At 47.5% G+C, this 15,520-nt stretch overlaps 1 protein-coding gene across 2 annotated transcripts in view; it reads left to right on the top strand.

Moving 5' to 3' along the window:
• SUGP2 (SURP and G-patch domain containing 2) overlaps positions 1-15,520 on the top strand; it is a 46,928-nt gene that overhangs the window by 24,785 nt on the left and 6,623 nt on the right. For both annotated transcript variants that reach the window (XM_053582901.1, XM_053582902.1), the window contains exons 5-8: positions 2,450-2,937; positions 4,000-4,111; positions 8,160-8,644; positions 12,398-12,459. In XM_053582901.1, coding sequence (XP_053438876.1) covers positions 2,450-2,937; positions 4,000-4,111; positions 8,160-8,644; positions 12,398-12,459 — 1,147 coding nt within the window. The remainder of the gene's footprint in view (positions 1-2,449; positions 2,938-3,999; positions 4,112-8,159; positions 8,645-12,397; positions 12,460-15,520) is intronic.

Raw genomic sequence — 15,520 nt, 5'->3', positions numbered from 1 at the left:
AAACAAGCACCCTTGCTTGTTGGGTGCAGTCTTGCAGGAGGCTGCTGTCAGTCTAGTGGAGTGGCCAGAGCAGCAGTGGAGCCAGCCACATCCTGTTTTCTCAGGTCCAGCCAGACCTTGATCAGCTGACAATGTGAGCAGGAGCTTCATTTCAGAGCTTCCTTGCCAGGAACATCCCATCATGCGCTGCTGCCATACCCTGCAACACGTGGCCAACTTCAACTTCCATGTCATTTATAATCTGGAACCTTATTTAATACTAAACATGTAGTCACTTAACATCAAGCAGTCTGAAAGCCTCCTGAAATATTGCTGTGCTGATCAAACAATATTCTTTCTTCTTTAACACAAACTGAAATCAAACAGTAAAATAGTCTGTTATGTGTGAGATCACAGAGAAAATCATGGCACATCCCCAGAAACTTACTTGGACCACATTGTGCAGTGCAACAAACTAGAAACCAGCAACAACCAAAATAAAACATGCTTCTAAATAACATTTGAGTAAAGGTAATTAGAGCTGAAATTAGAAATAATTTAGAGGGAAGTAGCAAGGTGACCGTTACATACCAGATGTCTCTGCAGCAATACTTAGGAGGAAACGTATGATTTTTAGGTGCATTTATTAGAAATAAGAGTGGAGGCAAAGGCCTCACAACTGTAATCCTAGCACTTGGGAGGCCAAGGCAGGTGGATTGCTTGAGCTTACGACTTCAAGACCAGCCTGAGCAAAAACGAGACTGCATCTCTACTAAGAAACAGAAAAACTGAGGCAAGAGGATCTCTTGAGCCCAACTTGGAGGTTGCTGTGAGCTATGACACCATGGCACTCTACCCAGGTTGACAGCTTGAGACTTTGTCTCAAAAAAGAAAAAAAAGAGTGGAGGCAAAAAACAATCAACTCATGAAGCTAGAAAGAAAATGATGACAAAGGTTCAAAGACACAAGAAGGGGAAGTATTAAATAAAAGAAGAGGCTAATGAAAGGGAAAACAAAGTATATATGTACTTTTTTTGGTTTGAGAAAAAAATATATACACATAATAATATGAAAATCCACCTCCATTGAGTGGATTGCCTGACCTCCCAGGTTTGAGACCAGCAAGGCCCCTGTCTCTAAAAAAAAAAAATAAAAAAATAACTGGGGGGCGGCACCTGTGGCTCAGTCGGTAAGGCGCCGGCCTCATATACTGAGGGTGGCGGGTTCAAACCCGGCCCCAGCCAAACTGCAACCAAAAAATAGCTGAGCGTTGTGGCGGGCGCCTGTAGTCCCAGCTGCTCGGGAGGCTGAGGCAAGAGAATCGCTTAAGCCCAGGAGTTGGAGGTTGCTGTGAGCTGTGTGAGGCCATGGCACTCTACCGAGGGCCGTAAAGTGAGACTCTGTCTCTACAAAAACAAACAAACAAACAAAAAAAAAATAACTGGGCATTGTGGCGGGTGCCTGTAGTCCCAGCTAATTGGGAGGCTGAGGCAAGAGGATCTGTTGAGCCCAAGAGTTTGAGGTTGCTGTGAGCTAAGATGCCACAGCACTCTACCCAGGGCAACAGAGTGAGACTCTTGTCTCAAAAAAAAAAAAAAAAAAAGTAAAAGAAAATACACCTCTACTCCTATCCCATTCTCCAGAGCTAGAGCTAATTATTAACTTTGCCTTATATTCTTTTGATCTATTTGAAAAAAAGCAAATATGCCTGGAGTGGGTATGTATAGAGCAGTTTCAGATAATATGTATCAATGTAGGTCTCCTTCTGTAGCTTGCTATTTTCACTGGCCATATTATGTGTTTGTTTTTTTCACTTTGTCACTCTGGGTAGAATGCTATGGCATCATAGCTCACAACAACCTTAAACTCCTGAATTCGAGTGGTCCTTCCACCTCAGCTTCCCAGAGTATTAGGATTATAGGCATGAGCCACTGCCCCCAGCCATGTTGTGGATTCTGCTTTGTGTTAATAGGTATAGCTCAACCTTTCTTTTCTGTATAGTTCTCCTTTTGACGCCTCTGTCGTAAGATTTCACGCTGGGGCACAGGCTCCTTGGTTAGTGTTCTCTTATAAGTTTCATCACCGCTGCCTCGATGATGCAATTGAAAGCTCACTGAATGCTCAGCCTGACTGAGCTATTTAAAGGGTGGCACTTCTGCCTGCCAAGGTACTGTGGCTCCAGGGTGACTCATTTGTGTTAAAAGGTGTTACCATGAGGTGAGCTGTGTGTTCCCCCACGGCTGCGGATGACAAAACTTAAGGAGGAACTCAAGCATTGCTCAGTCAAAACTCTCAGCAGGGTGGGCATTCTGGGCCCAGCTCTGGGTCCTTAGTGGAGCCAGGCAGAGTCTCTTGGACAGCAGAGGACAGTAGGGAGGCTGCTACTTAGAATGGGTTTGTATTTACGGCAATGATGTGGTACATGGTGGTATTTTTACAAATGTACTATTATATATGTTTTGTCACATAGGTTTTTGTCTGATGAAAATAGTCTGGAGTATAAATATTACAAGCTGAAGTTAGCAGAAATGCAGCGGATAAGCCAGACCTTACCAGGAGCTGATCAGAAGCCAACCTCAGCGGAGTGTGCAGTGCGGGCAATGCTATATGCCCGGGCAGTCCGCAACCTCAAGAAGAGACTGCTTCCATGGCAGCGTCGGGGGCTCATCCATGCTCAAGGTCTCCGGGGCTGGAAGGCAAGGAAAATGAGCACCGGGACTCAGACCCACTTGTCCTTGGGCACAAGGCTGAAGCACCACAGCCGGCAGGCTCCAGGCCCCTTGCAGGCAAAGCCATTGCTGCCAGACAGAAACAATGCTGGGAAGGATTACCTACCAGATCCTGCCCGACCCTCTCCTTGTGACTCCACCCCAGAAGCCTCAGGCCCATCCCCCAAGGCAGCAGGAGTGGATGTCTCTGAAGCCCCTGAGACCTCCTCTCCTTGCCCGTCTGCTGACGGTGGGTACTTACTCCTGTCTCTCTCCTCTGGGCTCCAATCCCATTTCTCCCATGTCCAGGGTCTTTCCACAAGTGGGGGGGTTCAACAGTTTGGGTGAGGCAGCAAGCAACAACTACAGGGACCTGGCCAGGACAGGCACCTGTAGAGGCACTTTCTCTCTCGCTTCCTTGACAGAGTCACGAGTAACTTCTGCTGCCCCTTCCTTTTCTCCTGCACGTGAAGCTGGCACAGGTATGCATGAGAACTCTGTGCTTCCCAGCAGAGTTCTGGTGCTAGGGAAGCCATGCCATGTGCAGGTGCTTGAGATCTCGTGTCTGAACTGTGGCCTTGCTTCCTTTGATGTTCCTCAGGTTCTGCCTCCTCTTCCTCAAGGTTTCTACAGCTCTCTTTTCAGGGTTCGCTGACCTGCACCACTTCTGAATTGACTTACTTAACCCCTTTTTCTCCTGGTCACCTTAGCCACTTGTGGCTCTCTGACCTCTGACCAGCCCTTCCCACTCAGCAGTGGGTGGAAATGCAAAGGGTAAAAAAAGCAATGGCTGCATTCTCTAGCTGTTGCTGTGTCATGGCTACTCCAAGCTGAGACTTAAGATAGGAGGTGTCTGGTATTGTTCTGAGGCTCCTGGTGTCAGGGACATCCACTGACCTGGGACCATGCGTGTGTCTGAAGGCAGTAGCAGGTTCTCTGCGGCTGTTAGCTAAGGTGACAGGGTGGCTGAGCTTTTAGCTTGTCACCACTCCCAGCAGCCAGCTCAGGGTCATTCACCTGACAGTCAGAGTCAGAGCAGTAGTGTTGCTTAATGCCTCTGAGGCCTAGGCTTGGAACTGGCAACTGGCACTTCTCCCCATTCTATAGCCAATGCTATAGAATCTGTTTCAAGTGGGGAAACAGAATCCACTTCCTGCTGGACAGAGCTTCAGAGTCACATAGTAAAGGATGAGGCTGTAGGGAGAGGACACTCAAGGCCGTTTTTATAAAATCAGTCTCCACAGCCCCCCAACATTCATGCAGGAGGCAGCAGCTCAGAAGCAATGCATGACAGATACTTTATGTTTTGTAGTTGACATGAAGACAATGGAGACTGCAGAGAAACTGGCCAGATTTGTTGCTCAGGTGGGACCAGAGATAGAACAATTCAGCATAGAAAACAGCATCGATAACCCTGACCTGTGGTATGTACTCCGCCCCCTGGGTCTCATCACATCCTTTTGATCACCCCACAAGCATGTCCTGAGAGCCTACCTGCAGGGCGCAGGGCCCATGCACTGGTGCCTCAGGTTATACCAGGGATAAGTTATGACTTCACTTAAGCTGAGCCATGTCTTTGAGAGGAAGCATCTGTTCTGTGGGATCAGGGGAAGAGAAAGAAATGAGGATTTGCTGAAAAGCAAGTCATTTTAAATTCACACTGAATTTACTTTGTGTGCTTGATGTAGGATATGTTTATTTCTAAATATTATTGTACACACGTGTAGTGATAATTCATCCTTGCTTAGGTCTCAACAATAGGCATTTACACACAGTGTTGGCAAGGCATCCTCATGCTGATATGGGGTACCCTGATTCTTTCCACTCCTCCAGTGAGTGGGGTTTGTCAGCATAGTCACTTAGTCTGTAAGTGACAACCAGAGCTGGGAGCCATCTCTGCCCCTGGAGTTCTTCTGGGAGGGTGACAAGGAGGCAGCTCCTTCAGAGAGAGGCTGCCTAGGGGACTATGTGCTCTTATTACTGAGCTGTGGCCATGCTGGGTCCCTCTGGACTCCTTATGCTGCTTCCACTTGCTGAAGTGTCATGCTTTAGTAATTAAAAATGTATTTGGGGGCGGCGCCTGTGGCTCAAAGGAGTAGGGAGCCGGCCCTGTATACCAGAGGTGGTGGGTTCAAACCCGGCCCCAGCCAAAAACTGCAAATAAATAAACAAATAAATAAATAAAAATGTAAAATGTATTTGGGGCTGGGTGTGTGGCTCACGCCTATAATCCTAGCACTCTGGGAGATAGTGGCAAGTAGATTGCTTGAGCTCAGGAGTTTGAGACCAGCAAGAGCAAGACCCCCTCTCTAAAAATAGCTGGGCATTGTGGAGGGTGCCTATAGTTCCAGCTACTCAGGAGACCGAAGCAAGAGAATTGCCTGAGCCCAAGAGTGTGAGGTGGCTGTGAGCTGTCACGCCGTAGCACTCTACTGAGGGCAACAAAGTGTGACTCTGTCTCCAAAACAAAACAAAAAAAATATATTTGAATGTTCTATCCTGGGGTAACAGCATAAGACTCTGTCTCAAAAAATATATACATATATATAGTTGAAAACCTGCATTTCTCAGAGTATTTATGAGATCTAGTTGTGTTAGAGCATACCTTTATAACTTACTTGGGACCTGACTGTGAGCTGTGTCCTCTGCAGCCATCCTGGTGTGTATGTGTGTGTTTGGGGGTGGGGATCCTCACTGTGGCTTTCTTTTCTTTCTTTCTTTTCTTTTTTTTTTTTTGTGAGACAGCCTCAAGCTGTCGCCCTGGGTAGAGTGCTGTGGCATCACAGCGCACAGCAACCTCCAACTCCTAGGCTCAAGTGAGTCTCCCGCCTCCGCCTCCCAAGCAGCTGGGACTACAGGCACCCGCCACAACGCCCGGCTATTTTTTGGTTGCAGCCGTTATTGTTGTTTGGTGGGCCTAGGCTGGATTCAAACCCACCAGCTCAGGTGTATGTGGCTGGCGCCTTAGCTGCTTGAGCCACAGGCGCCGAGCTGACTCACTGTGGCGTTCATCTATGTTTTTCCGAGGTCTGATGGTGCTGAGCATCTTTGCATGTGTTTGTGTGCTTTCTGTACTTCTTTAATTAAGTGTCCATTCGGGTCTTTCTCAGTTTTATTATTAGATATTTTACTTACTTATTGATGAATTTTGGGAGTTTATTACATATTCTTGATACAAGTCCTTTATAAGATGTGTGATTTGCAGATATTTTCTCCCAGCCTGTGACTTCTCATTCTAGCAATGTCTTTTGGAAGGTAGAAGTTCTTAATCTTTGACCCTTTCTCCATTGAGTTTTTGGACTTTCTTTTTCTTGATTTTTAGGAGCTCTTATCTGTTACGTGGGTTGCATATATTTCCTTCTACTTTGTCATTTATCTTTCACTTTGCATTTAGTGTATTTTGCAGTGCTGAAGTGTTTATGTAGTCAGATTTATCATTTTGTTCTTTTATTGCACTTGGATATGGAGTCATGGTTAAAATTTCTACAAACTCAATTTATGTAAGAAATTTATGTATTTTCTTTTTTTATTTTTATTTTCTTTCTTTATTTATTTATTTGCAGTTTTTGACTGGGGCTGGGTTTGAACCTGCCACCTCCAGTATATAGGGTCGGTGCCCTACTCCTTTGAGGCACCACAGGCTCCCAAGTAGCTGGGACTATAGGTGCCTACCACAACACTGGCCATTTTTTTTTTTTTTTTTAAGACAGAGCCTCAAGCTGTCCCCCTGGGTAGAGTGCCGTGGCATCACAGCTCACAGCAACCTCCAATTCCTGGACTCAAGCTATTCTCCTGCCTCCACCTCCCAAGTAGCTGGGACTACAGGCGCCCACCACAATGCCTGGCTATTTTTTGGTTGCAGCCGTCATTGTTGTTTGGCAGACCCAGGCTGGATTCGAACCCGCCAGCTCAGGTATATGTGGCTGGCGCTAAGCCGAAAAACCTGCCTTTTTAAAATTTTCTTATTTTTGAGACAGCGTCTCAATCTAGTGCCCTGGGTAGAGTGTGGCATCATAGCTCATAGCAACCTCAAACTCTTAGGCTTCAACAGTCCTCTTGCTCACCCTCCCAAGTAACTGGGATTACAGACGTGTGCCACAACACCTGGCTAGTTTTTCTGTTTTTAGTAGAGACAGGGTCCCATTCTTGCTCAGGCTGGTTTCAAATTCCTGAGCTCAGGCAATCCACCCACCCTCCTCAGCCTCCCAAAGTGCTAGGATCACTAGTGCTAGGATTAGTGTGAACTGCCGTGCCTGGCCCAAAAAATAGCTTTTATTGCTAACAATTAAATTTATATGGTGATTAGGGAGGAATTGCCCTATCCAAGAACAAGGGCTATCTTTCCGTTGATCCAATGGACTATGGTGCCTTCAGGAGAATTTTAAGTGTCTTCATACCAGCCATAGCCCCACAGGTATGGTTAGGGATAGAGGAGGACACCAGGCTTCTGAGAGGCAGAGGTCTCATTGCCATTTTCATGTAGCTGAAAGCAATGAGGCCTCCTCTGGGTTTGCCTCACAGCTCCTTGGGGCTTGAGTTGTAGGAGTATCTTCCACATGTCTCTCACTTGGGAGTATGAAAAGAACTAGAGAATCAAAATGGGCACATGGAGCCCCAGAGGCTGCTGAAGTAACCAGAAGAGATGAGGTGGGGCCCAGGCCATATCTCTGTTACAGCATATTATTCCACCTCTCCCTCCAAAAAGCAATTAGGCCTCTTCTGTTCCAATTCCTTATTACTCAAGCATTCCAGCCCTTTGAGAAGCTGCACCATTAAACCATAGCTGTGTAGGAAGAGATCAGGTTATTTCTTGTACTGACCCCACCCCGCCCCCAGCTTTGTTAGATCCCCAGGCAATTTCTTTTCTTTCTTTTTTTTTTTTTTTAGAGACAGTCTCACTTTTATTGCCCTTGGTAGAGTGCCGTGGTGTCACAGCTCACAGCAACCCCAAACTCCTGGGCTTAGGCGATTCTCTTGCCAGAGCCTCCCAAGTAGCTGGTACTACAAGCGCCTGCCAGAACACCCAGGTATTTTTTTTTTGAGACAGTTTCACTTTGTGGCTCTCGGTAGAGTGCTGTAGCATCACAGCTCACAGCAACCTCCAACTCCTGGGCTTAAGCAATTCTCTTGCCTCAGCCTCCCTAGTAGCTGGGACTACAGGTGCCCACCACAACACCCAGCTATTTTTTGTTGTAATTTGTCTGAGGCCAGGTTCAAAACCGCCACCCTTGGTATATGCGGCCAGCGCCCTACCCACTGAGCCATAGGCATCGCCCCACGCCCAGCTATTTTTTTGTTGTAGCTTGGCCAGGGCTGGGTTCAAACACACCACCCTTGGTACATGAGGCTGCTGCCCTTACCCACTGAGCCACAGGTGCTGCCCAGATCCCCAGGCAATTTCAACAGCAACAACAAAAAAACACATTCAGAGATTCTCTCTGGTTAATTAGTATATTTTCTTTTATGTCCCAGGTTTCTCCATGACCAAAATAGTGCTGCTTTCAAATTCTATCGGAAGAAAGTATTTGAACTTTGTCCATCAATTTGTTTCACATCTTCTCCATTTAATGTCCACACCAGCGGGGAAAGTGCAGATTCTCAGGAGAGCCCCTTAGACCATGTGGAAGGGGAAGCAGAGTTTGAGGATGAGCCCCCTCAGCGGCAGGCTGAGCTGGAGATCTCAGAGGTGATGCCTGAGGAGGATGAAGATGATGACGAGGATGATGGGGACGGGGCAGAGGAGGCCCCTACTCTCGGAGTGGCCAGCAAATCTAAGGGCAGTACCCCTGCTGAAGGCCTCCCCAGTGAAGTTGCAGAGGACGACTCACCCGGAGTGCCTGCCCTGTCACAGGCCTCTTCAGGTACCTGCTTCCCCAGGAAGAGGATCAGCAGCAAATCTTTGAGGGTTGGCATGATTCCAGCTCCCAAGAGAGTGTGTCTCATCCAGGAGCCAAAAGGTGAGTGCCTGCCTGTCAGCATAGACACCCGCAACAGGCTTCTTGGTTGGTAGTCCATGGAAGGTAGTGGAGTCCATGGAGACATGCCTGACCAGATGAAGAATGTGCCTGCCCTTGGTCCTACCTCAGCCACACGACCGACCCTCGGTCCTGGTCCCTGCCTCTCATCACACCCACCAGCCTTCCTGGTAACCTCAGTGTTCTGATAGGATGACATCTCCCCCAAATTTCTCCACTACTTTCTGTGGACCACCAACCAAAAAGTATGCCCCCAGGTGCCTATGAGTGGCTGTTTCCCCAAAGTGGACAACACAGCACAGGCTTCTCAAGGGTCTTGTGCTTTTAACTTAAAGAGCTCTAAAATAGTTTTGCACACCACTCCAAAATGTCAGTGTAAGACTCACATGTCTAGTTGATCTAAAATCATTGCCCTAAGGAGATAGTTCATGGATAATCGGCATGTAGTCTCTACATGCTATCTCCCTTTTAGCAAATCTGAGGGGTGCTGCCCTCAGATTTGCTGGCCCTTCCCTGAGTGGGGGCCTACTCTGCCCTGTACCCATCATCCTCATCGTCATCTTTGTCTCCCTCAGGCATCACCTGGGCTATTCTTACTGCCCAGATTCAGGTAGGAACATCCCTAACCTTGGAGGGGGTTGGCCTGGGTCATCTCAGCTGTTTCTTGTCCAGGACGTTGGGTTGGGCAGCCTTCTGAGCCTCTGGAAAGTCCAGAGTAGTGACTCCTGGTTTATATCATGACAATTAGGTGGAAGTACACAGTGGGGCTGATCACAGGCAGCTGTCAGTGAGACCTGTGAGCTCTGTGCTCTGCCTGCCTTGGCCATGGAGGTTGTTGCCTGCTATCTTGTGGGAAGAGTTAGGGTTTTTGAGGTATAATTTACTAGTACAGTTCACAGCAGTGAAATGTACTTTTTTTAAGTGGGTTTGAGGGAATTTGGTAAATGTGCATAGGTAGGAACCCAACAGTCCAGCAGAGCTGACTAATGCCCATTCCCAAAATGTGTGTCTTATCCTTTTGCCCCATCTGGCCCTGGCATCCACTGACTTTTCTGGGCCTGAAAAGGTTCTGCTTTCATAGACTGTCCGAACATAGAATTGTACTACATGCAGCCTTTTGATGGGCTAACTAGGGCTCCCTATGCCCACCTGAGTTGTCTCCACAAAGTCAGGCCTAGGTTGTGCTGTTCATGTGGGGCTGCTACTGAGAAACCTGTGTGCTAAGGTGTTGCAGTGAATGGTCCTCTACCGTGCGACTGCATGAAACAGTCACCCGTGTGATCTTTGTCACTGAGACAGTTATATTTACAGGCAATGGTGTCCTTATAGTTTCTTCTGCTTTGGAATGGTCCTTGTGGTTTGTGTTTACAAACCTTGATGTTGGGCCAGGTATGGTGGCACATGCCTGTAATCCTAGCACTCTGGAAGGCCAAGGCGGGTGGATTGCCTGAGCTCAGGAGTTCAAGAGCAGCCTGAGTAAGAGCAAGACCCGTCTCTAAAAATAGCTGAGTACTGTAGTGGATACTTGTAATCCCACCTGCTGGAGAGGCTGAAGCAAGAGAATCACTTGAGCCCAAGAGTTTAAAGTTTCTGTGAGCTATGACTCTATGGTACTCTACTGAGGACAACAACATGAGATTGTGTCTCAAAAAATAAATGTTGGGTGCCTGTGGCTCAGTGGTTAGGGCGCCAGCCACCTGCACTAGGCTAGTGGGTTCGAACCCTGCCTAGGCCTACTAAACAAAAAAATAATAAATAAACAGCCAGGCATTGTGGTGGGTGCCTGTAGTCCCAGCTACTAGGGAGGCTGAGGCAAGAGAATTGCTTGAGCCCAAGAGTTGGAGATTGCTGTGAGCTATGACGGGATAGCACTCTATAGAGGGTGACAAAATGAGACTGTCTCAATAAAAGAAATAAGAAGTAAATAAATAAAAATAAATAAAAAATAATACTAAAGAAAAGAGAGAGAAAGAAACCTTAGTGTTGCAATGAATTGCTATTTTCTTTTTTTTTTTTTTTTTGAGACAGAGTCTCACTATGTCATACTCAGTAGAGTGTGATAGTGTCACAGCTCACAGCAACCTCAAATTCTTGGGCTTAAGTGATTCTCTTGCCTCAGCCTCCCAAGTAGCTGGGACTACAGGTGCCTGCCACAATGCCCAACTATTTTTTATTGCAGTTGTCATTGTTGTTTAGCTGGCCCAGGCTGGGTTCGAACCCCCTATCCTTGGTGTATGTGGCTGGCGCCGTAACCACTATGCTATGGATGCCAGGCCATATTATTATTTTTTTAAAGACAGAGTCTCAAGCTGTCACCCTGGGTAGAGGGCTGTGGCGTTATAGCTCACAGCAACTTCAACTCTTGGGCTTAAGCGATTTTCTTGCCTCAGCCTCCCAAGTAGCTGGGACTACAGGCACCCACCACAATGCCCAACTATTTTTTTTGTTGTTGTTGTTGCAGTTGCAGTTGTCATTGTTGTTTTATCTGGCCTGAGCCGAGTTCAAACCCGCCAGCCCCAGGGTTTGAACTCGGCTCAGGCCAGATAAAACAACAATGACATCCTACCCCCTGAGCTACTGGTGCGCCAGTGAATTGCTAACTATTCTGCAAAAGCTTTACAGCTTTAGAACTTCTGATAAATGGCAGATGGCATATCAGAGTACTTGTTACTTAAGTCCTTCTTAGGGGAAAAGTGGAGTTGTTTATTTCTATGTTAAAAGCTGTCAATTCTTTGGGTGATCATTGAGACAAAACCAGACCTACTGATCTCCACCTTCATCAAAAAAAAAAAAAAATTAAAATAATGGGATTTATCACTCTGTAGAAGCATGATTTTAGGGGGTTTTTTTGTTTGTTTTGTTTTGTTTTTGAGACGGTCTCACTTTGTCACCCTTGGTAGAGTACTGTGGCAGCATAGGTCATAGCAACTTGAAATTCTTGGGCTCAAGAGATTCTCTTGCCTCAGCCTCCTGACTAGCTGGGACTACAGGTGCCCACCAGAAGGCTCGGCTATTTTTAGAGATGGGGGTCTCACTCTGGCTCAGGCTGGTCTAAAACCCATGAGCTCGGGCATTCCACCCACCCTGTATCCCAGGGTGCTAGGAAACCAGCATGAGCCACTGCACCCGGCCCATGATTGTTTTTTATGAAAAAGCTTCCTAGCCTCAGCAACATAGCAAGACCACATCTCTACAAAAATAGGAAAAATTAGCCGGCCACTGTGGTGTGTACCTGTAGTCCCAGCTAATCACGGGGCTAAGGCAGGAGGATCGCTTGAGCCCAGGAGTTTGAGGCTGTAGTAAGAACTGGTGAACTTTAATTCTTTACCAGTGAATTAGCCACAGATAAACTAGGAGGCCATGACATTGCAAATAGTTTACTTGGTGAAACAAAGTACATTCCTGTGGTCATGGAAATTAATTCATGTATTGGGTCCTTTCTCATGAGTGTGGCGAGTTTTAGGTTTGAATGGACTTTCCCAAAGCAAGGCACCCCTTGGTGAGCCCTTCCCTGTGGTCTAAAAACTACTTACTCTGGGCATATCTAGCACCTGTGCTTGCTTCGTGGGTCACAGCCATTCCTGAGGAGCTGGGGCCCAGCGGCTCCTGTGCAGAGCATAGAGTACCTTCTGTCACAAGACAAACTATTAGCCACAACTCTGCAGCACCGTTAGTCTCTCTGAGTAATCTGGGGAAAGTGTGTATAAGTATGTATACCTTTCTTTCGTCTTCCAGTCCATGAACCAGTTCGAATTGCCTATGACAGACCTCGGGGTCGTCCAATGTCCAAAAAGAAGGTAAGTTTAATTATTTGTAAGCTCTCACTCAAGATATAGTTGGTCAGAATTTTTTGGAGTTTTAAAGGATACTGCAGCTTGTGGTCAAGCTATACTTGTATTTCAAAATGAGGTGTTAATGTACAAAACACAACAAGTAGAAATTTTTCCCTTAGGGGACTTTTTTAAATTGTTTGGTGTTAGGCTGGGTTCAGTGACTTATGGCTGTAATTCTAGCACTCTGGGAGGCCAAAGCAAGTGGATTGCTTGAGCTCAGGAGTTGAAGACTAGCCACAGCAAGAGTGGCTAAATATAGAAAAATTAGCCAGGCATTATGGAGGGTGGCTGTAGTCCCAGCTCCTCGGGAATCTGAGGCAAGAGGATTGCTCAAACCCAAGAGTTTGACAATTCTTGGCCTTTTGGCTAAGATCAAGTATGAAGAGTTTGAGGTTGCTGTGAGCAATGATGACGCCAAAGCACTCTACCCAGGGTGACAGTGACACAGTCTCAAAAAAAAAAAAAAATTATTTGGCTTTTGTCCAAAACATAAGAGGGTGGTGGTTAGTCCATTGAAAAGATAATTGAGGCCTGATGTATGCAGTGGGGTTCAAGAAATAAACAAGTTAATGTCTTAGTTATTAAGAAGTTCAAGCTTAGTGGACTGTAGTTTGTGGTTAAGGGAGTGTACTACTCTGCTAGAGAATGGCATGTGTTCATTCATTGGTCAGCACCTCCTATGTGCCAGGGCCTAAATTCCCACCAGGAGGCAGCAATGAGCAGGACTCACAGAGACAGAAAAAGGTGACTCAGTGGGGGTGCTGTGGGCAAGGAAAAGGAGGTCAAGGACAGAGGGAAGAAGTTGGTGGAGATATCACTGAGGCCAGGGAAGGTCTGTCTGGAGGTGACATTGGCATAGGCCTGGAAGAGGGGAGAAGGAGCTATGTGGAGATCTCGGGAGAGCATGGCCTGGGCAGAGGCCCAGGACAGCAAAAGGCCCTTGTGACAAGAGTGGAATTAGGGGAACAAGGGCTTAGGCCACATAAGGACTAGACAGAAATCAACCCCCTTGGCTTGGCACCTGCAGCACAGTGGTTACAGTGCCAGCCACATTCACTGAGGGTGGCGGGTTTATACCCGGCCCAGGCCAGCTAAACAGCAATGACAACTGCAACAAAAAATAGCCGGGCATTCTGGCAGGCGCCTATAGTCCCAGCTACTTGAGAGGCTGAGGCAAGAGAATCGCTTAAGCCAAAGAGTTTGAGGTTGCTGAGAGCTGTGATGCCACAGCACTATACCAAGGTCAACATAGTAAAACCCTGTCTCAAAAAAAAAAAAGAGAAATCAACCCCCTCTCCTAGGGAGGACCTCAGGGACTCGTGGCAGAAGTTTGGGCAGAAGATGTGGTCACTCTGGTGAAGGACAGCTGTGGGGTAGGGGCCTAGGGAGAGCACGGGACCTGGAGGAGGCTCAGACTTAAAGCATTTGGACCAGCGCATGTGGAGGCAGTGAAAAAGGCTGAGGGTGGAATGGAGTCTATGGAACTCACCACTGAGCTGGGTTTGGAAAGGTGAAGGCCCCAGCCAGGATCCTCGGCCTAAGCAGTTAGGAGAATAGAGCTTCAGTTTATTGACATGGGGGCAGGTCATTTGGAAGGGACAGGTGCACTCCAAATGACCAGGGACACACACTGGGGGCAGTTGAGGCTGTGTGAGATCACCTGAGACACCTATGGAAAGACTTTTGGTCAGGGAGAAGGGCAGGAAGCCAGATGAGATTTCTCTGCTAGTGTCAGGCAGTGCCATGGTGCTTCAGATTCCTTCCACATACCCCAGGTGAGACTGTCCCCAGTTACAGCTGGGAAGAGTGACTTTCTCGAGTCCAAAGCTTGTGGTTCTGACTGGTGTGCTGGATTTTAAGCTGAACCAGCACCCAATGCCCCTTTGCGTGGCCAGGATAAGGCCACACCCAGGTGAGGGGCCAACTGGGCCTTGGAGTCAGGCACAGCTAGATTCAAGCTCAGGCTTGCCACCTAGCAGTTTTGTAAGCTTGGCATGTAACTCTCTGAGCTGTGGGCTTGTGTGCTTAAAATTTGGTGCCATACCTACTCTACAGGTAGGAGGTACAATGAGAATTAAACTTAGCTCACTTCCTGGAGAGTATCCTGCAAACACTGCTCTCTCCTTGGGGCTCTGCACCTGTCCTCCTTCCCACTGGGGACTGCAGATGGGGAGAGGCAGCTACAGTTCTCCTCTGTACATACATCATCCAGCCCATGAGGCACAGCTCTTCTCCAGCTATGCAGGAAACTGGACATCATTATTGTTAAACACAAATTGAACTTTCACCAAGATCCTTCCAGGCTGAGTGGACCCCTGCTCCTCCCACTGCTCCTCTAAGCAACCTTTCTGAAGAGGAAGAGGTACAGGTCACTTGTTTGGGGACCCGTGACTCCTGGCGGCCAACCATTCCCTTGCCTTTCCCACCTTCTGGGGGCCTGATAGATCCCCATTTTTCATCTCAGCTGTTAGGTTCTTCCTCCTTGGTTTTCCAAGCCATTTCTTTCTTTCTTTTTTTTTTTTTCCAGAGATAGAGTCTCACCATGTCACCCTTGGTAGAGTGCCATGGTGTCACAGCTCATAGCAACCTCAAACTCCTGGGCTCAAGCAATTCTCTTGCCTCAGCCTCCCAAGTAGCTGGGACCACAGGCACCTGCCACAATGTCCACCATTTTTTTGTTGCAGTTGTCATTGTTTAGTTGGCCCGGGCCGGGTTTGAACCCACCACCCTCGATGTATGTGGCTGACGCCATAACCACTGTGCTATGAGCGCCGAGCCAAGCCATTTCTTTATGTTCAGGGCCTCCCAGTGTGACAGTTCTGTCTGGTGTTCCCCTCACCTGCCTTTGCACTGCTGTTTTCCTCCCCTTATTAGCTACCCTGCAGTTCTGCCCACACCGCCTTACCAAGCCCACTGTGTGCCACCATGAAGGGCCTGTGTTGAGTAACCCATGTACACACACACGTGCCTAATGCACACGACTGCTTTATGCCTTACAGGGCACTTCTTAAAAGGCAAAGAGAAA

Source organism: Nycticebus coucang, chromosome 3 (genome assembly GCF_027406575.1).
Source record: "Nycticebus coucang isolate mNycCou1 chromosome 3, mNycCou1.pri, whole genome shotgun sequence".
Taxonomy (NCBI): domain Eukaryota; kingdom Metazoa; phylum Chordata; class Mammalia; order Primates; family Lorisidae; genus Nycticebus; species Nycticebus coucang.
Note: the sequence above shows the minus strand (reverse complement) of the source record. Positions and strands in the feature narration are given on the sequence as shown.